At 36.9% G+C, this 27,904-nt stretch overlaps 1 protein-coding gene across 2 annotated transcripts in view; it reads left to right on the top strand.

Annotated features, from left to right (window-relative positions):
• Nucleotides 1-27,904, top strand: part of PRKG1 (protein kinase cGMP-dependent 1) — a 1,185,098-nt gene that overhangs the window by 833,160 nt on the left and 324,034 nt on the right. For both annotated transcript variants that reach the window (XM_067710145.1, XM_067710144.1), the window contains exon 5: nt 25,430-25,493. In XM_067710145.1, the coding sequence (XP_067566246.1) occupies nt 25,430-25,493 (64 nt within the window). The remainder of the gene's footprint in view (nt 1-25,429; nt 25,494-27,904) is intronic.

The raw sequence follows: 27,904 nt of genomic DNA on the forward strand, positions 1-27,904 counted from the left end.
CTGGAGATGAGCTGCAGAAAGATTAAGTAATGAGACTTAGTTGAAATGTATATTAACTGATGGAAGCAGAGCTTAACCATCCCCAAGTTTGATAATGTTTTGTCATCAAGATCCGGGGAAAATGAGCCCTAGTAGCTGGGATCGAGTCTCCTGGATCTGCTCTGTCCTACCTCCTGAGAACTTTCCACTGAGCAGTGGTTTTCTCTACTGCAATTGCCAGATTCCCATTTTTCCATTTAAGTGCTGCTCCCTTTCTGGTTTTCTATGGGGAAATGGGAAATAAAGTTTTTTAAATAAGAATTATGCAATAATCTGGGGATTTCAGAGAAGGATAAATTGGTGACATATAAAGTTCTGTATTTTTTGATATGTGTTAATTCTGTAGAAATCTCCTTCTCTAAAAATGATATCAACCCATATCCTGAATTTAAAATGCAAAAGAATAAAGCCTCAAACCAATTTTGCACAAAAGGGAACAAGAGTGGTAACTTATGAAGATAAGACCAGGAATCTATGGGTCAGGAGACACAGCTTCTACTTTTGGCTCAACTGTAACCAACCTTTTGGTTCATTTACTCAAGCATTTAATGCTAAGCGTCTACTAAATTAAAAAACATTGAGCATAGTGCTTTCAGTGAACTTATAGAGTAGAAGGAAGGTAGACATTAAATAATTACACAAATAATTATAATTATGATAAACTCTAAAGAAATTAAAGGCTTTTATAAGAGTAAATGATAAGCAGCTGAATTAGTCTAGGGACTAATAAGACTAGTAAGACTCATGTAGGTCTCTGAGACCACAAGGGTAAGTAGGAGTTATTTAGAGAAAAAAGAGGCAGTGTGTGGGCATGAGTGGTGGAGGGGCTTGCTGGGAGCATGTTCCAGGCAGAGGAGGCAGCATGTGTGAAGACCCTGTGCCCCATGGTATATCTGAGAATTCAAAAGGTCAGAATGGCTGGTGAAGTGTGAATGAGGCGAGAGGACTAAGAGTTAATATTGGTGACCCTAGCAGGAGCAGATCATACCTTGTAGATTGTTTGACTAATCTATTGCAGCACAACAAACCACCCCAAATCTTAGGTGTGTAAAACAATTTATCGTTTCTCGTGGTTGTGAGTGTTGGCTGGGCTCAGCTGGGTAGTTCTTCTGCTCTACATGTCAGCTGGCTCTCTTAGCTGCATTTACCTGTGAGCTCAGCTGGGGTTCCACTCCTGTCTGTGGTTTCCTCAATGTGGCTGCAATAGCTGGGAACTAACTCTGTGCATCGTCTCTCATAATTCACCAGTCTTAGCCAGAGCTTAAAGGTTGGCTGGATTCCAAGAGGGTGGGAACTGAAGGTGCCAGACCTCTTATGACCTAGTCCCAGAACCGGCACAGCCATTCTGTTGGTCAAGGCAATTCATATCCCAGGTTCGTGAGAAAATAAACTTCATCTCTTCTTAGGAGTTGTGACAAGCCTGTAAAGAGAGGGGGAATATATGTTATGAAGCATCTTTGAAGACAGTGTACCACATAGAATATTTTAAGCATTTTGGACTTGAGGTTTTTATTATTCATTGCATACCCAGCATGCTTGAAGTACCTTATTTCCCATGATCCTCACAGCAGTGTAATAAAATAAGCAATATTATCATCTCCTCCTTAAGTCAGGTGGGTCACAAAGCTATTAAGTGACAGAGCCAGGCATTTACTGAGGTCTAACTGGAGCCAGTCTGTGTTTTTTTGTTGTTGTTGTTGTTTTCAGTCTGTGTTTTTGACCACTGTGCTGCTGTGTGACATTTTACTGGCTCTCCATCATAGTTTCTTCACCTTTTCAATCATAAGTTCTATGAGGATGAGTAAAAAGTGTTCGGATTGTAATAATTAAAGACATCATACACACGTTTAAAGCACAACAGTTTCTGCCTTTGGAAAATATCATTGTTGATCCACTTCCTAATGTGTTTCAGAAAATGAATTAATTAATAATTTATGAACAAAGGAGTTGATTAGCTTCAACTTGCTAACCCCATCTACCATCATTGTTATACGCTGAGATTCCCAAAGTTCCACTAGCCAGGTGGAGCCACATTATCAGTGACACTAGAGGCTCTCTCTCCAACCGGTTACCCTTGCGAGTTGCCTACTTATTTCTGGAAATCTCAGAGACATGTCCCATGTGGTATCGTTATTACATCTTCCTACTACCACCTGGTGTTCACTACTTCCCTTCTCTCCTATTCCAACATTTTTAGTGAGATTTACCTTCCAAAATTTCCGTGCATCTGAAACCTCATTGTGTGTTTGCTGCTGAAACAGGAGGTTTCCCTCTCTTTCCTTGTGTTTAATTCTATTAGAGATGCTGCCTCCTATTCTGCCTCACATCCTGATAGCTTATAAGGTTTTTAGTGGAAAGGTGTAAGTCACACAGAGCAGGGAGTTTATGTCCCTAGGTCCTCCCTCCTTAGGACAAAAATGGCTGATACCATGCAGTACTCAGAGATTTGTGTCTCCCTCTGTTGACCAAGGCTTTGATACTGGTTTGAGCTTTTCTGACTTCTTTGCTTAGGATGAATTTTCTCCCAGCAGGAGGGTCATCAATCCCTCATGCCAATAGACTTCTGAGAGCTGTCCTACCAATCTTCCAGACATGGGTGTGCATGTATGAGTACTGGTATCTAAAACACAATTTAGGCTTGAGCTGGTGTCCTTAACATATAATACTTTCTGTGAATTCATACAAATTTTATATGCCAAGCTTATGTGACTTCACTGCAGTATCGAGGTAGTCATGACTTACCTATGGGTTAAGAAAGACATTTTTCCTTATGAAAGGAAATAAGTTGTTGGGACTACATCTGTGCTATCAAACTATCATGTTATCCAAATAGCCACTTGATGGATTAACATTTTTACTTATTTCTGAGTTGCTTTAAAGGACACAGGTGTTTTCTCCGAAAGAAAATTGGCAGTATGTTCACACTGGCAGGTCTGTGTGTCAAAATGGAATTGGTTGAGATAATGAATGTACTTTGAAAAGTAGCGGTTGTGTTGATAAACGTTTTCATGTGTGATTATGGCCATCTCCAACTTTGTAGTTTTCCTGTTATTAGCCCATTTGACCTTCCAGGTGATAGAATGCTGTAAGACTGTGAGGAAATAGAGGGAAAGAATTGCGTTCTTCAATTTTTGAGAGACTTCTTAGAAGAAAAGCCATTGTAAAACAGAAAGAGGTTTTCTTTGAAAATTAATCTCCTGAAACTCAAGTGTTCTTTTGTTTTTGAAAAAAGAAGGTAGCTTTTGCACTTATAAATATCATTTACTACCTATGGCAGTGAAAGTTTTGTTTGACTGAGTCATAGATTAATTATGACAGAAGTTTGTTTTTAGAGGAGGTAAGAATATATACTGCCACAGACTGTTTCTATGCCCTAAACCACCCCAGAATGTAGTGGCTTAGAACAACAGTGATATATTGTTTCTCATGATTCTCTGGGTTGACTAGACTCAGTGGACCAATCCTGGGCTCCATGTGGTGTAGCTGAGGTCAGGCTACAGCTAGGACATCCAAGATGGTGTCATGTCCTCCACAGTCTCTCCAAATTGCCTGTCATCATGTAGCCGTCTAGGCCGAGCTTCTTTATAGCTTGGTTGCTGGCTTTCAAAAGCCACAGCTGGAAACGACACACCTTTTTAAGGCTTAGGCCCAGAAATGGCATTTTGAACCCATTCCTTTGGTTCAAAGCAAGTTACCAGGTTAACCCAGATTCAAGAGGAGGGGAATTAGCCTCCACCTCTTCATGGGAGAAGTGGCAAATAATTTGGACCTATCTTTAATTCACCACAGAGATACTGATTCGTTCATTAATTTAAGATTTGAGTGTCTACTATGTGTCTGACACTAGTCCCAGTGCTATGAGGAGTAGTCCTCCGGGGGTGTATCTTGTTCAGCTCTCTCTTTCAGCTTCATTACTGACAAGCTATGCATCTTGGCCAAGTTTCTTTTCTTCTCCATGACTTGCTCTTCTTATTTGCAAAATGGACATCATAATAATAATAGTTGCTCTACATGTAATAAATAATCTAATTTTCATAATTGTGATGTTAATCTATGTAGAGTACTTAAAAATGTGAAGAGCAAAGAACAGTGCCAGGAACATAGCAACTCATAAGATAGTTGTTATTTTTGTTATTACTAATGAGAAAAGTGAAGCCAATGGGATGGTGACTTGGCTACCCAGCTATTTAAAGGCAGATCGTTTCAGCAGCACAAGGTAAAATTGCCTTACAATGTATTTTCTTGTAAATACAAGTAATCTCTGTACATTGCAGGAGATTACTGCAAAATACAATGGGCTTGCTTTTTAATAAATTCTCTGGAAACATTTTGCAAGCAAGTTTCATAGATTTATAAGATATGTTTTCCATTCTGAATTTTTCTGGCTCCAATCCAGTTACTATCATGGCCGTTCAGGACCAGACCCTTCCTCACCTCCTCAGGTCTCCTTTTACTTCTTTCCTGTCAAATCCTATAGTCCAGCCATATCAGATCACTTGTAGTTCCCACACTTAAAGTGCTGTTTGACATCCCTCTGCCTTTATATACACTACTCCCAGTTCCTGGAATGCTCATATTCTAGTATTTTAAAGCTTAAGTATTATCTTCTTTATCCTAGATATTTACAGTTCCTTTCCCGACATCTTCTCTTAACCTGAATCTGTTTGGGTACATTTTTTTTCTTGTTCCCAAACCACATGATTACTTCTTTCATAAGACTTAATCACATTTTAAATTATCTGTTATTTATCCATCTCTATAACCTCTCTAAACTGGAAGGTATGAAATGCATCTTTTGTTTTTTCTTCTGATTTCTCAAAACCTTGCATAGTACCTTAAAGGCTGTGTCATCACATGCATAGTTAGTTCCCAGAATAAGACTTCCTAATATGTATTTTAAAGCCACAGTTCTTCACAAAGGGAGACAGAACCAAATATTTACTCTTTGACAAGATATTTATAAGTATTGAACATATGTGAAGATTGCCATCATAAGCCATAGTCTTTTTTAAAACATTAACTTTTGGCGCTAATCTAACCCATTTAGGAATCCAGCGAATAGGATTTTTAGAATTTATACATGTACATTTTATTTTCCCTAAGATTTTTTCTTAAAGCAGATATTTTAGGGCCAATAAATTTCCAATGCATTTTTATGTGAGATAGCTTGGGGTGTCATGTCAACATGCTCACTTTGGATTAGACTTTAGTCACTGGAGACAGGACTTGAGGTTCAGATCACAGTCTGAAGTTGGAGGAGAGTTAGCCAATAATAGTATGCATTTTGCCAAAGCCAATAATAGTATGCATTTTGCCAAAGCACTGCTTAGTTGGGTCATCAGCAATCAAAGAGCTTACTGGCAACTGCTGACAACAAGGTTAGGTTAGTCTAAAGTACCGATAATACAAATTCCACCTAAGAAAAAGTAAAACGTCTTGTCTTCCAGCAAGCTGTATTCTGACATGTCAGCCCAAAGCATTTCTGCTCCTTCTGTCCAGGCTTTCACAATTTTTATCATCTTGTAGCCTTACATCTCAAATCACTGGGACTTGCATAGGCTGATGATAGAAACAACTTCACTTTTTGAAAGCCGCTAGCTTCCTCCATAGTGGCCTCACCCTAGAGCAGGAGAAACATGTAATACAGAGGGTGATATTGTCAAGCTTACAGTTAACTTTCTAAGGTCTGCTAGTTAAGCAATCTGCTTGTTAAGCAAAGATTTTGGCAAATGAGCCCCCCAGTACTGGTTGTTTGAGCTGCAGCTCTGGGATTGAGTACAAGTTTGCCACTTAGACCCAGAGAGGTAATGTTATTTGGGAGAGGTCTTAAAGGTTCTGTCTTCTCATGTGCATAATATGGATAATGAAAGAACATAACAATCATTGAATAATGAAGTAACTTCGTTCACATAAAATTCCGTTATCTCCGTTTCATTGACGTGAAAACAGACTCAGTTTAACTTATTCATAGTCACATAGTTACTAAGCAACGTGGCTGGGATTTAAATCAATATAACAATTGTGAATTAATTAAATTAAATCAATATAAAAGTTGTGAATATTAAAGGTATATGGCCATATCTTAAAAAAAAACAAAACAAAATACCATTAAGCTTGAATGAACATTTAACACTGTCTTATGGGCCACTCACATTTATGATTGTAGTTAAAAAAACAAACCTAAACTTCAGTAATCACAAAAAAGATGTGAAGGCTGAACTAAATTTATTAAATGCTTAAAGATGATAAAATATAATGGCACTTTAATTGCCATTATAAAGTGAGAGTGATCTGATTTTTTTCCCCCAATAATTGCTTTTCTTTATGTGCTCAGTGCTGTGTTGTGTATCTTCCAGTCCAGGCAGAGGTCCATAGGGCCCTCCACCCAATGTCCATTCTCATCTTTCATATTAGTCTATCCTAATTCCTATATTTTCTATCCAAAGTCCGTCCTGTGGATTATGACATTTGTCCTCAGAAATCAAAATGTGAAGCTGAAAAGATACTAATCCATCATTGCTTATAGATATTCTAGGATAAATTAATTTGTCAGATTATACAGTCCTTTGCCTAACTGCAAAAATCTCCTACATGGTATTTGTTCAATTAGCCATATGATAAATTGAGGAAATGTGCATCAATTTAAGACTAAGCTGTGTTATTAAGGTTGGCTGAAAATTAATATGAATGATAACCAAAGAAGCATATATCACTGTATAAATTGTATTAAATCCTTTTTGATAGAAGCTGAGTTCTATGAATTAAATTCAATAATGCTTATAAAGCAGTGAACAGAATGCCTAGATCATAGTAAGTGCTTAATAGATGTTAGTGATGGTTATTACTGTTAAAGTAACTAAGAAAAGCACTTGACATCCAAATGCTTGATACGTAGAATTATTATCACTATTACAATTACTATTTTTATTAAGGTATCCATTTCTCAGTGTGTTGGCTAGAAGTTTCGCAGGTTTTAGAATCTCTACTTGAGTTTAATTTGCAAAAGTAAAGCATTGTCGTTTAATAAGTCCCCCTTTTTCTTACATACCACCATTGCCAGACATTTTGCTCTCTTTTGTACAATGTAGTATGATCATGGGAAATTCATATTACTGTTTCCTGTGTTTGATTCCTTTGTGTGATGCGTGACTTACAATTGAGTGTGTCTAAACTAGTCACTGAGACATTGCTAGACCTGGATGTCCAAAACCCTTGGTAAGGCAGAGCACCTGGTGGCAGAGCATTTCTTCAAATCATGGGGCCACTGGTTGCAAACTCCACTCTTAACTATGATATATATGAAGTCACTTAAAATATGAGTGATAATTACTAACAGTAAGTAGTTACTGTGTGCATCTTCTGTGCTAAATCTTATCTAAGGGGGATTTAACATAGGTTATATCATTAATCCCAGTTCTACCATCTAATTCTAGGTAAACTCTGTAACTAAAGCAAACCTCTTAAATGTCAGGGATTTGATTCTTTCATTGACTCTCTTGAGCCTTAATAGCAAACCTGTTTAATCAAGGTTTCCACTAAATTGCTAAAGTTTTCTGAAAATTTATTTTCCACATTCTTATGCTTTCTAAAATTTTACTGTAAAATCAAAGAAGAAAATCTCTTGGTAAAGAACAGATTTAGGAGTAATAGGATGAAATAAAAACAAAAAACAATTTTGCTTGAATTCCAGGAAAAGGTACTTATCAAACAGTTGTGTTCAAAATTATTTCCCAAGGGAAAATGTAGATGCTTCTTGTTTGAAGGATTCAAAATTATATTGGAGGACAAGAATTCATATCAATAATTAATATATTAATATATGTTCTACAGAGTGACCCTCAAACTCTGTTCTATCTTTAATTTTTTTTTTAATTTTTTTAAAATTTTATTTTTTTTTCTTGCGGTACGCGGGCCTCTCACTGTTGCAGCCTCCCCTGTTGCGGAGCACAGGCTTCGGACACACAGGCTCAGCGGCCATGGCCCACGGGCCCAGCCGCTCCACGGCATGTGAGATCTTTCCGGGCTGGGGCACGAACCCGTGTCCCCTGCATTAGCAGGCAGATTCTCAACCACTGCGCCACCAGGGAAGCCCTGTTCTATCTTTAGATTGTATACTTCTATATGAAGGTTTTTATTTATTGAATTACCCTTCTTTGAATCTATATTTCCAAGTCAACATAGAAAAATATTTTTGAATATTGAATAAGATCTTTGACTATGTGACCTGAGTTGAATATTCCATTCCTCACATTTTATTAGAACTGTTATCTCAAGGTCAGACATTCTTGGACTGATTTCGAAAGGTAAAGGCTTTCATTCAACAAACTTTAAGCATCTGTCACTTGTCAGGTATTAAGCTGAAGGAGTTGACTCTGTACCTGACCTCAGGATGCTAATAGACAGGGATAGGCAAACTTGCCCTTTAAGAGCCAAATAGTCAATATTTTAGCTTGCAGGCCATACAGTCTCTATTGCAGCTACTCAACTCTTCAGTTATATCTTGAAAGCAGCCATAGACAATACGTAAACCAGTGAGCATGACTTTCTTCCCTGAAAATTTGATTTATAGACAAAGATGGTGAGCCAGTAGGTTTTAGTTTGCTGATCTAGAGTGAGGCAGATAAACAAACTGACAATCACAATACCGTAATAGGTCCGACAGACGTAGACACAAAGGACCTCAGGAGCACAGGCAAAAGGCATCTAGACTCTGCCTTTGTTATGTGTCTGTGCAGAGTCTACAGTTCGCTGGCATGGAGAGTAGGGAGACAATAGAGGTTATCAATCAAGGCTTTTCAAAGAAGATTATGGCTGAATTCCATCCTAAAAATATGGAGCAATTCACTCACAGGCCATGCTAACTTTTCCTGCATGTTAAACGTAAGGACTATTGTGGATTCTGTCATCTTAATATGAGTCAATGATTCTAAAGGATGCAGCATGGAACTCTAGTTCCTCATCAAGTTAATAGATAATCCTGAATAAGTTTGCAAAATACTCTTTCTTGTCTAATAAGTTTGCAAAATACTATTGAATAAGTTTGCAAAATACTATTTCTTGTCTCTCTGTGGTTAGCTTCTCAACTTTTTTCCAGATGAAGGTGCTGATAAATCCCGTAGTAAAGAAAAAAAATCTTAATTTTCAATAACCCCAAATTTCCTTATTTGTCCATGGAACCCTCCTTTTGGTGTGGAATGCCTATTAATATATTTGATAAACAGTGCTTTGAGTAATGTGACTTTGGAAACTGCCATAAACAAAGAATGAAGAGTCCTAGGTCCCATTTGTCTACTTGTAGACAGCTAGGTTCCAGAATCACTTTAAACAGATGGTCCTCCAGTGTTCAAGTTACTGGGCAACAGACATCCATGAAGCCACGGGGAGATGGAAGCTTGAGTAAGTACTCAGTTACCCAGGTTTTGAGATTTCAGGCAGAACAGTTAGTGAACTCCCTTGGTGAATTGGGAGAATAATGAAATTAGAGAGTGATGGTTCTAATCTTGGGGCAGTGTCAGTCCTGGAGGATGTCTGCTTACCACAATGACAGGACTACTACCGGTAGGAATGGGAGATGTAGTACATAGGACATCCCTGCACAGTGAAGGTGCCCAGGTGCCAGTGGAGGCCCGTGGACAAACACTGCTGTAGACAGGCTTAGCCTATGGGGCCAGGGCATCACTCGTCCCAAGGTTCAAAATATTGGGTAGGAAATCTGGGCAGAACCTTTTAAGCTGATTAGCATTAGTGCGGCATTACATATTTAAAACGGCATAGTTTTTCATAATCTCCTTTTTTTTTTTTTTTTTTTTAGTTTTAACAATCATGTATGATTTGCTTAACTCTATAAAAACCCATCCAATTTTATATTTGCTCAGGCACAGGCTCTTGTAAGATTTACAGAGCAAAGGTCAGGTACAGTGTGATCTTCTGAACTAGCCAGTGTTAGAGTAAGCGTTTCAGAGGTAATTTCATAAAGTATGTTATTAGCGCCTCACCTCAAGGTCATTTTGCCAGGAGCACCAGAGTAACCTTAGGTCTGATTTTGAAAGTGGCTCTTCAGTGGGTTCTTTGAGAAAGCTACTCTAATACTTTTTAAAGTAGACTCTGTTAGTCAATAAATAACTTTCTTTTCTGAATTCTTCTTGAGTAAATTGCCTCAAGGAAGTATTCCTGTGGTTTCCTGAAAAATATCAAGCAGAAGATCCCTTGCAAAGACTAGGCTTGCTTAATAAAGGCCCTTTTTTTTTTTAAATATAAGAAGTGGCCCTCTGTATGGGTTGATGCAGCCCCTGCCAGGGCAGGCTGAGAGGCATGCAGAGAGTAGTTGGGCTGAGTTTCACCCATCCCCCATGCAGGTGCCTCGTACAGGGTGCAAACTGCACATCTCCACATAGTGACCTTGGATCAAAACCACTATTGCCTTATTGTGTTTGGCTTTATTACATATATTCCTTCAGTTTGCATGCTTTTGAGTACCTACTACATGACACACTCTATGTTGTATAGTATCCTACAAGCTAAATTATATGTCCCTTTGAGTGTTTACTCCATGGCAGAGCTTCTTTGCTAAGTGCTCCATACTTATTAATACTTTGCTCCAGGAGCTAGGTTTTGTTTTCGTTTCCTGACTAAGGAAGCTGAACTTTTTGGCTTTCAAGAACTTGCCCATAGTTACATAGCTAGGAAGTAGAGGCACTGGGATTCAAAATCTTTTTGAATCTTTTTTTTTTTCCTTCCTCTGATTCTAAAATCCATGCTATTAGTTACTAAACTGTAGGGCTTTCAAAGAATTTATACATTGTTGGGAGGAGGCAATATGTTAACACATGGTTACAGTACAAGTGTAGGTGCTATTTGAGCAACATACCTACTTAGAGAAAGAAAGTTGCCAGGGACCATTTCCCAGAAGAGGTTGTCCCTGAGCTGAATCTTAAAGAAGTTTACATAAACATGTGGTGATTCAAAGACTAATAAATCAAAACCAGTCAAAACCAATGTGTGTGGGGAAAGGGTGGTTGTAGTGGATGGTCCTTGCACAGGGAATCAGGGACCTGCAAATAAAGGGATTTGGAGGACAGTTTATTCAAGTATAAATTATTGAAATATTTCCACCTATATTATCCCTTTTCCAGGCAGGTTCACAGACTCTTTGCAGTTTTTGTTTTATTATTTATTTTTTGGCTGCGGTGGGTCTTCGTCGCTGCATGCGGGCTTTCTCTAGTTGTGGTGAGCTGGGGCTACTCCTCGTTGCGGTGCATGGGCTTCTCATTGCAGTGGCTTCTCTTGTTGTGGAGCACGGGCTCTAGGTGCACAGGCTTCAGTAGTTGTGGCACATGGGCTCAGTAGTTGTGGCTCACGGGCTCTAGAGCACAGGCTCAGTAGTTGTGGCGCACGGGCTTAGTTGCTCTGCAGGATCTTCCCGGACCAGGGGTCAAACCCACGTCCCCTGCATTGGCAGGCAGATTCTTAACCACTGTGCCACCACTCTTTACAGTTTTTATTTGATTTTTTCTCAGTCCTAGAATCTTCCAGAAGATAAGATACTTCCTATCTATTTTTAAATTCTAACTTCATATAAAGAGATTACAAAGAATTTCTGGAGTCAAAAGAGAAAGAGGAGGATCTTGGATATATTTTTCCAAGAGTGGGTTTCTCAGCATGGACGTGCCTAAGGAGGCTGAGGGGAAGCACCAGAGTTCCCAGCTTGACCAAAGGCTCCCTTCCTCCTGTGGGCAAAAAAACCAGAGAGACATTGGACTTCAAGGGTTCTTTGTGACCTTAATAGCAGAGAGGTTAGAGACTTTATTCCCCACCTTCTAGGCATGATATGACCCCTGGGTTCAGATATGACCTTGAAGAAGAGCTAAACAATGAATGTGATTAAATATCTCACTGAAAACTAAGGGTTGATACTCCAAATCAAATATAATTTCCTTTAAAGAAATGAAGAAATGGATATTTCTGTCACTCTTGAGTCTTCACTAAGATTCATTTCTGATGCATTAGAAAGTTTGTTTTAATTATTAAAGGGGATTAATAATAACATTTAGAACAAGAAAAAAATACATATTATTGTGGTGGCTGCAAATGTTTATTGAATATTTCCTATGCGCCAGGCACCTTCTTAATGTTTCATGTCTACTGTTTAGCTTATTTCTGCCAAAACCCTATGTGGCAGGTGGTATCGTCCCCTTTTGAAAGCAAAGGAGGCTGAGACCTAGTGAAGTTGGCTTACTTGCCAAAAGCACAGCTGACAATTAGTAGCAGAGGCTAATTCAACTTGTTCCCTTTCATTCTAAAGTTCATATGCTTAATCCCTATAAAGTCTTCCTGCATAAGGAGTTTATATTTTATCACATAGATAGGAAAATTATACCTCATGTCTCCATAATGATTTGTTTTACCTAAAGTATTTTCACACGCAAGAAAAATGATTCTTCTAATTCTTAGAATCTGGTGAAAGATAATAGGCAGCTGTTTAAGGGTTGGAGCCATTGTGATAAGGGCTAAATGTTGCTGATAGAAAATGAATCTGACAGTGACGTGTAAAGTATATTGGGGTGGGACACAAGGAAGGGGGTGGGAAAAGAAGACCAGTTTTAAGACTTGCATAACAGAATGAACCAAGATCAGTGCCAAACGATTCAATTAAGGGATAAAAGTATGTTGAGGGCAGAAAATCTTTTGCTGAGCTCACTAAGGGGAAAGATTAGATAGTTGTAAGATTATGAAGGACCCTTAGTTTAATTCTTCATCAATAGAAATTGATTTCTTTGGTAAGCCAGATATTTCTGCTTTTATTCAATTGGCATGAACTGTAGGAAGCCTTAAATGAACAATACGTGTCAATATTTTTGGCATTAAACTGTGGGTACAAGGCTGATTTCTCATGACAGAATAAAAAGGCAACTGTTTTCCAAATGCTACCCAAAGATAATTAATATAACTCTGTATGTTCTGCTCTAGGTTGAGGACATTGCTGAGCTATTTCCAGACTTATGTTTGTTCAAGAGATATCTTATAAATATGGGGCTACATCTGATGCTCTCTGGTTATATTTAAAAACTAAGACCTTCTGATAAAATCAAACCCTTTGCTACTACATAGGTTAAAAAAAAACTTGCTTTCAATATAAAAAACACTTGAACTGTTTTTATAGATTCTGTCCAACTGTAAAGAGTCATGCTTGTCTCCCCTCTTTCTCTCTCATCCTGCATTTAGTCTTCCAGGAAATGCTGCTTCTACTCCCAAAATATAGCAGAACTCAACCACTTCTCACCACCTCTGTTAATTCTACTCTTTCCAAATCTCATGTGGGTTTTTTTAATTGATGTTGACTGTATTAAGAGTTAAAAATGAGTATATTTTAAAATACTTATTTACTAAGTCATTAAAAAACATCAAAATATACACTGCACTGTGGAGACAGGCAGTTTTTTACAATACTAAATATACTCTTGTATGATGTAGTGAAAAAAATCAATCAATTAAAAAAATGTGTGTAGATTCATGGCAGTCCTACCAAATAACTGATTTTATCTTGTGGGTTGTACCTAAGCACTTGTCTTCAAAGTCTTTCATTCACAGTATTGTTTGTTGATTTGTCTCCTTATTCAGCATGGCACTTTTTCTTTTTCACTGTAATTTCTTCCTCCATTAAGAGAGGTGAATACCAGGATACATATTTGTAACTGAGCTTTGTATTACGTTGTAAATACCTCTGCATTGTTTTTTGTTCTTGGCATCTTATCACATGCCCATTCATAGACGTTCCACAGTTCTATGGGAAATGTGGGTTCAACTCTATACCTTTGAGGCCCTCAGCCTCATTCTCCTCCAATGTAGTGTTAAAAAAAAGTGGCAAAAAAATACATGTTAAGCTATTTTTAACATTAATATTTAATACATGTTAAGCTATTTTTAAGCTATTTTGCAAAACAAACCAAAAAACTTAGTGAAAAGAGAAACTTGAGTTTACATTTTTGCAAATCTGTCAATATCTAGCTTAGAAGAAGACAGCAGATTCTCATATCTGCTTCAATATTATTCAATCTGTTGAATTTCTGTTGTTTTTGTTGAAGTATGTGAAAAAATCAACCTCACAAAGATATGGAGCAGAAAAAGGGGAAGGGTATGTTAATGGCCTTTTCAGTTAATTGTGGACATTCTTATTTGACACTACACCAAAACCCAACAAAGGGTAGTTTATTACAGGTTAGTTGCAGTGTGGAATCTGAAACCATATCAATGAACTTTTCTTACTTGATTACATTAAGATCCATTGATTGATCTTGTACTTCAAATAGATCTTTCCCCTGCATGATCTTGTAACATCATGCATTAGTCATCTGGAAAATACTGGTGTAGAAATTACAAAATTTACAATATCAAAAGAATCACATTTGTTAATATCAGCATTTGCCAATGATCTCATCAGAAAGTCTTCAGTTATTAAAAAGCTGTTAAGCCCACAGTGGCAGATAAAAGTTTTCTGAAATTTTAACTTGCACTTGAAAATTTGAATTTTATCATTGGCAACAAATGCTGTCTGTTGTTTCCCTTAATGTGTCAGGCTCACTTTGTTCTTTTTCGAAAAGTTATCTGCCAGATACTCAAGTCCGAATAACGCAGTTTGTGGTTATTGCCAAGTAAAAAATGATGTTCCATGAAAAAAGTGACTAATTCAGCTTGCAACTCCAACAATTATGAGTGATTTTCCTTGAGAAAACCTTGTACTTCAGGAAGCAGCAGAAGTGCTTTATGTGTGCTTGCCATTTGTCACACATGATATCAAAAAGATGTGTAGTCAAGGGTTAAAATTTACTACAGTTAGTAACTTGGTGTTTCATCAAAATATTTTAAAGTAAAACTGGAATTTTACTTTATTTTTACTGTGAGATTTTGGTAAGAATATAATGACAACTAGTATACTTTATTGTTACTGCCTTAATTTATGTAGAGGGGCCACCGTTCCTTTTACACCATCAGTACAACATAGTCGTTCCATGATAAACCTAGATTTGAAAAGTTAATTCCATACCAAATAGCTCAGTACCATTTGTGTTTGTTGCCAAGCATTCATATACAATCTTGTCTTTTTTGATGATTGGTTGATTCTGCTACCGGATGAATACAAGCCAAATAGCAAGTCCCGCCATGACTGTAGATTAATCCATTTGTAAGGCAGAAGTACAATTCTGTGGACAAGATTTTCACCCATCTTTGTGTCTGCAGCAAAGTCATTAATTTGGCAAGGTACTGTATCTTTGGAAAGAGGCAGTGAAATGATTTCTTTAACTGACTTCTCCAGCAGGCAGTCAGCAAAGTCAGCTCTACAAGGCTTTTTTTTTTCACCTATTGTGTGGCTTCCCTAGTCAATGCAATATGGTAACTCTGTCAGATGCTTCACTTACTTTTCATTGCTACTTTGAAAAGATGTACAAAACAATTTTGGGCTTTTAAAAACTTCATCATGTCTAGAGGGCAGACAGCAGAAGCACTACAATTCTGCAGCCTGTGGAAGGAAAACCACATTCACAGAAAGATAGACAAAATGAAAAGGCAGAGGTCTTTGTACCAGATGAAGGAACAAGATAAAACCCCAGAAAAACAACTAAATGAAGTGGAGATAGGCAACCTCCCAGAAGAGGAATTCAGAATAATGATAGTGAAGATGATCCAGGACCTCGGAAAAAGAATGGAGACAAAGATCGAGAAGATGCAAGAAATGTTTAACAAAGACCTAGAAGAATTAAAGAACAAACAAACATAGATGAACAATACAATAACTGAAATGAAAACTATACTAGAAGGAATCAATAGCAGAATAACTGAGGCAGAAGAACAGATAAGTGACCTGGAAGACAGAATAGTGGAGTTCACTGCTGTGGACAGAGTAAAGAAAAAAGAATGAAAAGAAATGAAGACAACCTAAGAGACCTCTGGGACAACATTCACATTATAGGGGTCCCAGAAGGAGAAGAGAGAGAAAAGGGACCCGAGAAAATATTTGAAGAGATTATAGTCGAAAATTCCCTAACATGGGAAAGGAAAGAGCCACCCAAGTCCAGGAAGTGCAGAGAGTCCCAGGCAGGATAAACCCAAGGAGAAACACACTGAGACACATAGTAATCAAATTGACAAAAATTAAAGACAAAGAAAAATTATTGAAAACAACAAGGGAAAAGCATCAAATAACATACAAGGGAGCTCCCATAAGTATAATAGCTGATTTCAGCAGAAACTCTACAAGCCAGAAGGGAGTGGCATGATATATTTAAAGTGATGAAAGGGAAGAACCTACAACCAAGATTACTCTACCCGGCAAGGATCTCTTCAGATTCAATGGAGAAATCAAAAGCTTTACAGACAAGCAAAAGCTAAGATAATTCAGCACCACCAAAGCAGCTCTACAACAAATGCTAAAGGAACTTCTCTAAGTAGGAAACACGAGAAGAAAAGGACCTACAAAAAGAAACCTATAACAATTAAGAAAATGGTAATAGGAACATACATATCGATAATTGCCTTAAACGTGAATGGATTAAATGCTCCAACCAAAAGACACAGGCTGGCTGAATGGATACAAAAACAAGACCCATATGTATGCTGTCTACAAGAGACCCACTTCAGACCTCGGGACACATACAGACTGAAAGTGAGGGGATGGAAAAAGATATTCCATGCAAATGGAAATCAAAAGAAAGCTGGAGTAGCAATTCTCATATCAGACAAAATAGACTTTAAAATAAAGACTATTACAAGAGACAAAGAAGGCCACTACATAATGATCAAGGGATCAATCCAAGACGAAGATATAACAGTTATAAATATATATGCACCCAACATAGGAACACCTCAATACATAAGGCAACTGCTAACAGCTATAAAAGAGGAAATCGGCAGTAACACAATAATAATGAGGGACTTTAACACCTCACTTACGTCAATGGACAGATGATCCAGACTGAAAATTAATAAGGAAACACAAGCTTTAAATGACACAGTAGACCAGATAGATTTAACTGATATTTATAGGACATTCCATCCAAAGAGAGCAGATTACACTTTCTTCTCAAGGGCACATGGAACATTCTCCAGGATAGATCACATCTTGGGTCACAAATGAAGCCTTGGTAAATTTAAGAAAATTGCAATCATATCAAGAGGCTTTTCTGGCCACAATGCTCTGAGATTATAAATCAATTATAGGGGAAAAAAAGTAACAAACACAAACACACGGAAGCTGAACAATACGTTACTAAATACCAAGAGATCACTGAAGAAATCAAAGAGAAAATCAAAAAATACCTGGAGACAAATGACAATGAAAACACAACGATCCAAAACCTATGGCATGCAGCAAAAGCAGTTCTAAGAGGGAAGTTTATAGCTATACAAGCCTACCTCAAGAAACAAGAACAATCTCAAACAATCTAACCTTACACATAAAGGAACTAAAGAAAGAAGAACAAACAAAACCCAAAGTTAGTAGAAGGAAAGAAATCATAAGATCAGAGCAGAAATAAATGCAATAGAAACAAAGAAAACAATAGCAAAGACAAAGGTAAGAGCTGGTTCTTTGAGAAGATAAACAAAATTTTTAAATCTTTAGCCAGACTCATCAGAAAAAGAGGGAGAGGACTCAAATCACTAAAATTAGAAATGAAAAAGGAGAAGTTACAACAGACACTGCAGAAATGCGAAGCATCCTAAGAGACTACTACAAGCCAATAAAATGGACAACTTGGAAGAAATGGACTAATTCTTAGAAAGGTATAAATTTCCAAGACTGAACCAGGAAGAAACAGAAAATATGAACAGACAAATCACAAGTAACAAAATTGACACTGTGATTAAAATTCTTCCAACAAACAAAAATCCAGGACAGATGGCTTCACAGGTGAAATCTATCAAACATTTAGAGAAGAGATAACACCCATCCTTCTCAAACTCTTCCAAAATATTGCAGAGGAAGGAATACTCCCAAACTCATTCTATGAGCCACCATCACCCTGATACCAAAATCAGACAAAGATAGTACAAAACAAGAAAGTTACAGGCCACTATCACTGATGAATATAGACGCACAAATCCTCAACAAAATACCAGCAAACAGAATCAAACAACACCTTAAAAGGATCATACACCATGATCAAGTGGGATTTATCCCAGGGATGCAAGGATTCTTCAATATATGCAAATCAATGTGATATACCATATTAACAAATTGAAGAAGAAAAACCATATGATCATCTCAATAGATGCAGAAAAAGCTTTTGACAAAATTCAATGCCCATTTATGATAAAAACTGTCCAGAAAGTGGGCATAGTGGGAACCTTTCTCAACATAATAAAGGCCATATATGACAAACCCACAGCAAACATCATTCTCAATGGTGAAAAACAGAAAGCATTTCCTCTAAGATCAGGAACAAGACAAGGATGTCCATTCTTGCCACTGTTATTCAACGTAGTTTTGGAAGTCCTAGCCATGGCAATCAGAGAAGAAAAAGAAATAAAAGGAATACAAATTGAAAAAGAAGTAAAATTGTCAGTGTTTGCAGGTGACATGATACTATACATAGAGAATCCTAAAGATGCCACCAGAAACACAGAAATCTCTTGCATTCCTACACACTAACTATGAAAGATCAGAAAGAGAAATTAAGGGAACAATCCCATTCACCATTGCAACAAAAAGTATAAAATATCTAGGAATAAACCTACCTAAGAAGGTGAAAGGCCTATACTCTGAAAACTGTAAGTCACTGATGAAAGGAATCAAAGATGACACTAACAGATGGAGAGATATACCATGTTCTTGGATTGGAAGAATCAGTATTATGAAAATGAGTATACAGCCCAAAGCAATCTACAGATTCAATGCAATCCCTATCAAATTACCAGTGGCATTTTTTTTACAGAACTAGAATAAAGAACCTTAAAATTTGTATGGAAACACAAAAGACCCTGAATAGCCAAAGCAGTCTTGAGGGAAAAAAACGGAGCTGGAGGAATCAGACTCCCTGACCTCAGACTATACTACAAAGCTATAATTATCAAGACAATATGGTACTGGCACAAAAACAGAAGTATAGATCAAAAGAACAGGATAGAGAGCCAGAGATAAACCCATGCACCTATGGTCAACTAATCTATTATAAAGGAGGCAAGGATATACAGTGGAGAAAAGAGAGTCTCTTCAATAAGTGGTGCTGGGAAAACTGGACAGCTACATGTAAAAGAATGAAATTAGAACATTCCCTAATACCATACACAAAAATAAACTCAAAATGGATTAGACAGCTAAATATAAGACCGGACACAATAAAACTCTTAGAGGAAAACATAGGCAGAACACTTTTTGACATAAATCACAGGAAGATCTTTCTTGATCCACCTCCTAGAGTAATGGAAATAAAAACAAAACAAACAAATGGGACCTAATGAAACTTAAAAGCTTTGGCACAGCAAAGGAAACTACAAACAAGGTGAAAAGACAGCCCTCAGAATGGGAGAAAACATTTCCAAACGAATCAATGGATGAAGGATTAATCTCCAAAATATATAAACAGCTCATGCAGCTCAATATTAAAAAAACAAACAACCCAATCAAAAAATGGGCAGAAGACCTCAGTAGACATTTCTCCAAAGAAGACATACAGATGGCCAAGAGGCACATGAAAAGCTGCTCAGCATCACTAATTATTAGAGAAATGCAAATCAAAACTACAATGAGTATCATCTCACACCACTTAGCATGGGCATCATCAGAAAATCTACGAACAACAAATGCTGGAGAGGGTGTGGAGAAAAGGGAACCCTCTTGCACTGTTGGTGGGAATGTAAACTGATACAGCCACTATGGAGAACAGTATGGAGGTTCCTTAAAAAAATAAAAATTGAATTAGCCTATGACCCAGCAATCCTACTCCTGGGCATATACCCAGAGCAAACAATAATTCAAAAAGAGTCATGCACCCCAATGTTCATTGCAGCACTATTTACAATAGCCAGGTCATGGAAGCAACCTAAATGCCCGTCAACAGATGAATGGATAAAGAAGATGTGGTACATATATACAATGGAATATTACTCAGCCATAAAAAGGAACGAAATTGGGTCATTTGTAGAAACGTGGATGGACCTAGAGACTGTCCTACACAGTGAAGTAGTTCAGAAAGAGAAAAACAAATATCATATATAAATGCATATATGTGGAATCTAGAGTAATGGTACAGATGAACTGGTTTGCAAGGCAGAAATAGAGACACAGATGTAGAGGACAGTAGTACGGACACCAAGGGTGGAAAGTGGCGGCAGGGGGCTTTTAGTGGTGGATGAATTGGGAGATTGGGGTTGACATATATACACTAATATGTATAAAATAGATAACTAATAATGTGCTGTATAAAAAAATAAATAAAATTTTAAAAAGCATTAAAAAATAATAACTTCATCATGTCTACATGAAAAAATCCAATTTCCTTTCCTTTAAATTTTGAATGATTGGGTGCAAAATGATATCATAACTTGGATAATAGTATTTTTAAACTGTTCTGGTGTATAGGACAATAAGGTAAATTATTACCATCTATAATGCTGAAGGAAAGTTAGATTTTGTCACATTTTTCTTTCTTATTTAGAGTGTCTCCACATTTATTTGGACTAGATTTATCCCATCCATGAATCAGAAAATTCTTTGGTTGTGTCCTTTTCATATTTTTCGGTGTCTTTAGATTTAGAAATTGGCAGCTATGGCTTGAGAATATGTCTTTTAATCTCTCCTCTCAAAGTTAATCTGTCTGTAAAAATAAGACAGTATAATAAAGTTTCTTTTATTAGATTCTTAATAGTTATTATGAAATTCTAAAATTACAAGTTTTAGATAAATTTTTTAAAGTTAGATATATTTTTGAAAAACTACAAAATTATTATTGCAACACATGATATCCAAATGTATTTACTTGTAAATTTTTCCACTTAAGGAAAAGAAAAGCTTCACAAGTTCAAAAGGACAATTTATTGGATAAGGTTACAGAGATTATAGCAGGTAGCTGAGAACTAACTAGTAAGAGCACAGTAGAAGCATTGCAATAATATTAAATTAATTTCTGTAAACAGCACGCTTATCATAAACCTACTCCTACCTTAAAAAATTCTAGAAAACACAGGAACATTTAAGCATACATCCATTAACTATCAAAGTAATGATGTCATATAGCCTCTGGAGGAGTCTATTGTATGGTACACATGTGAAAGAATATGAGTAAAAAAGGCAAATTACAACTGAGACTATTTGTTTTGACTTCAGGGTTCTTCTTGAAAGGGTCCTGGGGAGTCTCCTTTTTTTTTCTTTCTTCTGTTAGCTGTTATTTTCATATGGTAGGTTACCAAAAATAAAATTATAAGACAAATGCAGAATGTGGGACATCCAATAAGACAGTTGTCCCTGTCTCTTCAAAAAATTAGTGTAATGGGGGGAAAGGTAGGAGGATGGTTGTGGAATAAGAGACTAGAGAAGCAGAATAGCCCCAAGCAGTATGTGGATTTTTACTGGATCCTGGTTTGAAAAGAAAAAGACATTAAAGAAATTTTTGAACAATAGGTAATATTGACATGGAATATAGTTATTAGATGATATTATGGAGTTGAGTGAATTTTTCTTATGATAAATGCTATAGTTACTTATTTAAAAATATTTTCTTATTTTTAGATCTGTGTGCTTAAATATTAGGGGTAAAATTTCATGATATCTACAACTTAGTTTCAGATTTTCATGAAAAAATATCTATAAATCTATTTATCAATATGCATATAAAAATTAGATGGATCGAAGGTAAATAAAGCAAAGATGGCACAATGTTAACAGTTGCTAACCTAGGTGATGGGGGTACAGGGGATTCTTGAACTGTTCTTTCAGCCTTTCCATTTATTTGACATTTTTCATTGCAAGAAGTTGGTTAAACGAAGTCACTGAATCAAAGGATGTTAATATTATTGCTTAATTTCTAAATCATTAAAAGAATATGGCATGGTTTTAAAACTTACATGAGGCATTTTTAAATAATTCTGTGAAGTGTGTAGCTCAGCAAATGATTAGCTTCATAGTCATTCAGATGGAAATTTTTATCCTCTCTTTATCAGTACTGAGTGTTGTGACCTCAGGCAAACTCTCAAGATCCCAGTTGTTTTAGCTGTAAAATGGATGATAGTAATAATGGTTCTTTGATAAAGCTGTTTAAAAATAAAATATATTATCTGTAAAAGCCTTAGCCCAGTGCCTGGAAAACAGAAAGCATTCAAATCTCATCTTCTATTATTGTCATGACAAATTCCAAGTCCTTACTTTATTCAACCAGAAAATCCAATGGAAAAGCTCCACACATTAAATCATCTCTATTATATTACAGTCAAGTGCATTTTGTAACTTCAGACCTACTGCAAGTCCTAAGGGAACAAAAATGTTTTAATAGATCCATAAGAATTACTTGTAATTAGCATGTAGATTGTTATGAGTTCTTCCCCCTGCCCCTCCCCAATAAGTGAAAATACTCCTTACTGTTTAAACATTTTATGGAAGTTCATCCTTATAATTATTTTGCCTTAAGTTTTCTAAATCATAGACAACTTCATCTTGAGTTATCACATGTACACACTAGTGAAGTTTAAATTAATATCTTTTGATGTATTGGGAAAAATTCAAACAAATTTAATGGGTAGAATTTTAAACTTATGAATATCCTCAATTGTTTTATTCTTGGTGTTCAAGCTATCAGTGGACTGATAAGTTCTCTCATGTAATTAATTTCTGAGAATTATCTAGTGTTTAGAGAAATAAAGATCTTAAGATTTTAAAGATGGCTACAAAAGTGTTTCCAGTATAATTTATAGAAGTGAAGACACTTATTTTCTGTTAATTGATTTCCATTTTGTTAAATCTGAAAGTGCTTAAATTGTTACGAAGAATTCTTTAGAGTGTTTCTTCTCTAAAATCATCCTAATTTTTATTGGCAATAAATGCTGCTGAATGTTTTGAGGCATTTTAAATTGTAAAAGATCATGATATATATACAATGGAATATTATTGTATAACATGCAATAATATATTAGAAGGAAATCCCATTTGCATTTTGCACAACATGGGTGGAACTTGAGGGCATTATGCTAAGTGAAATAAGCCAGACAGAGGAAGACAGATATTGCATGGTATCACATGTGGAATCTAAATAAAAAGTTAAACTCATAGAAACAGAATAGAACAGTGGTTGTCAGGGACTGGAGAACAGGGGAAATGGGTTACAAACTATTATAACCTATAGTTGATAACACTGTATTATATAGTTGAAATTTGCCAAGAGTAGAACTTAAAGATCTCAAACATACACAGAAAAATAAATATGTGAGGTGATGGATGTGTTAATTAACTAGGTTAACTGGATGGGAGGAATCTTTTCACAATGTACACTTTAAATATCTTATAATTTTGTCAGTTATACCTCAGTAAAGCTGAAAAAATAAAAAATAACTAAATTGTAAAAGATAATTAATTAAAATGCACCCCCTAAAACTTAATGTCTTTGTTTTCTTTAGTGAGTTATGTGGTCAAGCAAATACTAATTTTTTTTTTCTCATGAATAAGAATGCTCATGAAAATGAAAGTTTTGTAGAGTGGCTTGACATAGACTTAGCATAGAAGTAATGGGGCTGTCTAAAGAAGGCAACCAGTTATAATAAAATGAGAAAAACTCAGTTGTAGTTTGTGTTTTCCATAAATACCCCCTGGGATAGAAACATTCTAATTATTCTTGTATCTCAGAAGAAACTGAAATATAGCCCATTAAAAGAACAAGAAAGGGCTAAATTTTTCTACCTGCATAGCTCATGGAAACAGCTTCCTCTATCTTCCTGTCTCCTTCTGTGATGTGTTCCATCCAGCTGCTGAAATAGACTGCCTTCTGGAAGTTAAAACCCACGTGGCTCAGATCACAGCAATAAATCTGGTGAAACATGGTCCTGGGTGAAATATTATACTTCTACATAAAAGCTTAGGATTTTATCAATAGGCTTTACACTAAGTAATGGGAATCAGAGTGACAAATTAACAGTAAAACTTTCATGCTTATATCCAAACAGTATGTTATGGCTTCTTTCATTACATTATCCTAATCAAGCCAGAACTGTTTTTCTATAGCAACAAACCTGAAACAAGTCTCATCCAACTCAACTAACTCATTTAAATAACTTTGCTCCATGGCAATTTATCTAAAGATCAAGTTTACTGAACAATTGATCTGTAAGTCAGATATCATACATACAAACATATTTTCACTCATTTATAGTCTTTTCTCTATTCAAGCATTGAGATAAGATTAAATAAGAATTTAGTTCCACATCCCAGTTAGATTTTCCAGTGGAGTAGATTTTCAAGAATTTTATGTTGATGAGTTTTTTTTTTCCTTTTAAAATCAGCATTATCCATATAAAATAAGTTCCTTTGGTTTGTGTATTCAACATCATTTAGAATTTCCATATGCTGGTCAGTGAGATTCCCTAATAAGAGGATGAGAAGACATTATTTCAGTGTCTACTATGAGTCTGACTCTTTTCTCCATTCTGTATGATCTGATCCCTGTAACTGTCCTAGGAAGCATTTGTATGTCTGTGCTTTCATAACTTTATTCAACACATGCTCTTGAGTTGTTATTAGTAAATCTCTGAAAATACAGGGGCTGAGCAAGACAGATATAGTACCGTTCTTATTTTTGTGGAGTTTGATTTTAGCAGTGAAGATGCCCGGTAACAAATATCTGATTAATTATCTAATTATAGTTGCAGGAAGGGGTAAAAGAGATTATAAATAGGAGGACCTGATCTAGCTGCGAGAGGCTGGGGGGAGTAGGAAGTTTCCAGTGTTGTTGAATGAATGCTTGCAGGCCTGAATGTATCATCAATCCAGCTGAGTCCTGAAAAATGGGTAGCAGTTGGCCTGTAGAAAAGTGTGTGTGTGTGTGTGTGTGTGTGTGTGTGTGTGTGTGTGTGTGTGTAGAGGGACCTAGAGAAGGTGACAGAATTGGAAGGAATTTGGTGAGAGCAGGCTGATAAGGGAGAGAGTGGTTTCTCTCAATTATAGCTGAGGCATCCAAGGTCACACAAAGAAATATAAATGGGATTTGAACTTGGTTCTGTCCAATCTCCGATTCTTTCTAGTACATCATGCCTTTTCCCTGTTAGTCATCAAATTATGCTTAAATTATTACTTTGATCTTCACTGGCAGTTTCTTTGTCATGAAATCCTTTTGTATTTTCTTTCAGATGCGTTGCTGTTTTATTTATAAAAATGAGTTGCTGTGCATGCCTTCAACATCATCTCTGTCTTGTTTTTCAGTGTGCCAACATTCCAGAACCTTCCTGAAGAGATACTCAGTAAGCTTGCTGACGTCCTTGAAGAGGTAATTGTTTTTAGCCCTTGACCTTTTTGAGATGGGACTCAGCCCATCACAGCTGTGCAATAAGTCACAAACTGCAGAGAGCCCTTTTAAATTTTTTTGAGCACTGACATGAGCTATATATTTGGCTTCAAATAAAAAGCAGCTCAGTATATCTGACATTTATACACAGTTAGAAATATGCAAATCATCGTAACTATAGAGGGAGAAAAACTTTTTGCTCTGGCAAACATATTGTTACTTTGACTTCCAAGAATGGGAGACTGCGTATTTATCTCTTTATTTCAGTTGGTGTAAAGCAAGATTGTAATAATTGCTACTCTGATGCTTCAGATTAGCAAATTTATAACAGGAATTAGCAGTTGGGTACATACTTTATTAGCATATGAGCATACTTTACACACGTAATTGTATGCCTGAATGTGAAAGTGTCACTGTTACTTACTTTTCACAGAACCTATAAAGCATAAGAAATATTGAAGCAGGAAAAAGAGAGGAGGTTTATACAAGCAGTGTCTTGAGTGAACACAAGGGGATAGGGTCCCTAGTGCCTATAGAGACAGAGAAGGCAGAGTATCTGGGCACATATGCAGATGGGGGTGGGGACTGATGGAGTGGTTGGCACTCTGCCAAACCTGTTCTGATATCTTCTATTTTCTCTGTAATCTAGAAAGCAAGGTCATCAACTGAGGATGAGGATGGGGTAGAGGTCTGAGAGGTTTGAAGACAGAGGAGAAGGTATGAGAAAAATGGAAAAGGGAATAGACTAGGAAGACACAGTATGACAGTTACCATTCAGGCCCTGTTTGATGTTACCAATCCCTAATCTCAGTTAAACAGGCAAAAAGAGTTCTTTCAGGATGTACGATAGGAGAGAGCGATCAAACTCCACTCTGCTGGGCCAAAAGGTGGGAGGATTTTTAAGCACTGGAGTGAGCTGGTGGAAAAGTACTCCAGTAGGGGTGTTACCAGAAAGTAGGTTCTTGTCTCAGAAAGAATCCAGAGATGAGATGGAAGTCAAGAAAGCAAAGTGAGGATTTATTAAGCAATAGTAAGCTCTCAAGGGGAGAGCTGGCAGACTCAGGTAAGCAGCCACCCTGAGTTTCTTTGGCAAGCTGGTTATATGGGGTGTGAAAATGATTGGGCAGAATATTCATTGAGGAGGGAGGAGTTTGGGCTCGTATTCACTGATTTTCATCCCAGCTCCACCTTCCCGAGGGGAGGAGGGATTTTTGTCCTATTTAGTCTTGATTGGAAATGTCATGGTGTCAGTGCATGATGGGAAATTCTTATCTACAAGGTTAATTTTATTGTAATGAGGGCATAATGGACAAAAAGTTACATTCGGAATGTCGAATGTCGGAGATTCCTGCCTTTTCCCGCCTTCCTTTGTCTCCAGGACCCCTGTTGTTCACAAGATGTATGTTTTCACGTGGCCCACGCCCCCCTTTCTTTGCTCATATCTCGCTATCTACCTTTTCTAACAGTGGTTCTCCAGTAGGGAGGAGGTTGGTCAATGTGACTAGTTCATCTGTGCTTGCTGATTGCCCCTTCTGGAAGTTAGGCTCCTATCCACCCATAGAGACTGGGAGATAGAGGCGCTATCTTCTTCTTGATTACTTTTCTAAGGAATGGCTCCTAGGTCCTTGAGAAAGACATTCCTGACCTGTAATACAACCGGTGCCAACAGCCTGGAAGAAGATTTGCATCTCAAACAGGCAAATTAAGAATTTACAGTTGAAAACTTTCTAAAGTAAATGCTCCAAGAAAAGGGAGATCAGGAGCCTAGTGTCAGAAAGAAGGCTGTCTAAAGTTCAGTCAAAGTGACGGAACCGTTAAGTCTGTCTTGGTTACCAGCCCATTTGTATGTTTTTTCAGCCCCATTTGTTTGCCTGGATTCAAGTTCCAAGTAGACAGAGAATGGGATTTAACCGGGATTGGTATTTTGCCAGGAAAAGATGAGTGGATGAAAGAGGGAATAGGGAGTTGCGGATGCATGTGAAGGAAGGATTGTAGCGACTGAACCTGGAATTTCGATTGTGCAAGAAGGGGAGCAAGGGCCAGTGAGTGACTGTGGGATCAATGGATTTTAGTCTCAGGAGGCTGAAGAATTTTTGGAGTTGTGCTATAACAGAGAGAAACTGGAAAGATACTGAAAACGTCTTTGTCTCTAGGTACTAACTATATACCAGTAATTATATGATCCATAGAACTTCAAAGGTTTATATCCACAAATTCTTAGTTTGAGTCTTATCACAGTGAGCTTTCCTAGGATTTATTGGTCTCCCTCATCTTATATGGGAACACATAGTAAAGCAGAAGTCACATTTGATTCCTATGTTCAAGTATAAAAGATTCATGAGCAAAAATACTGGCTGGATTTCTCTCTGAATGTGTCAACCACTGTACTTGCA

Source organism: Pseudorca crassidens, chromosome 16 (genome assembly GCF_039906515.1).
Source record: "Pseudorca crassidens isolate mPseCra1 chromosome 16, mPseCra1.hap1, whole genome shotgun sequence".
NCBI lineage: Eukaryota > Metazoa > Chordata > Mammalia > Artiodactyla > Delphinidae > Pseudorca > Pseudorca crassidens.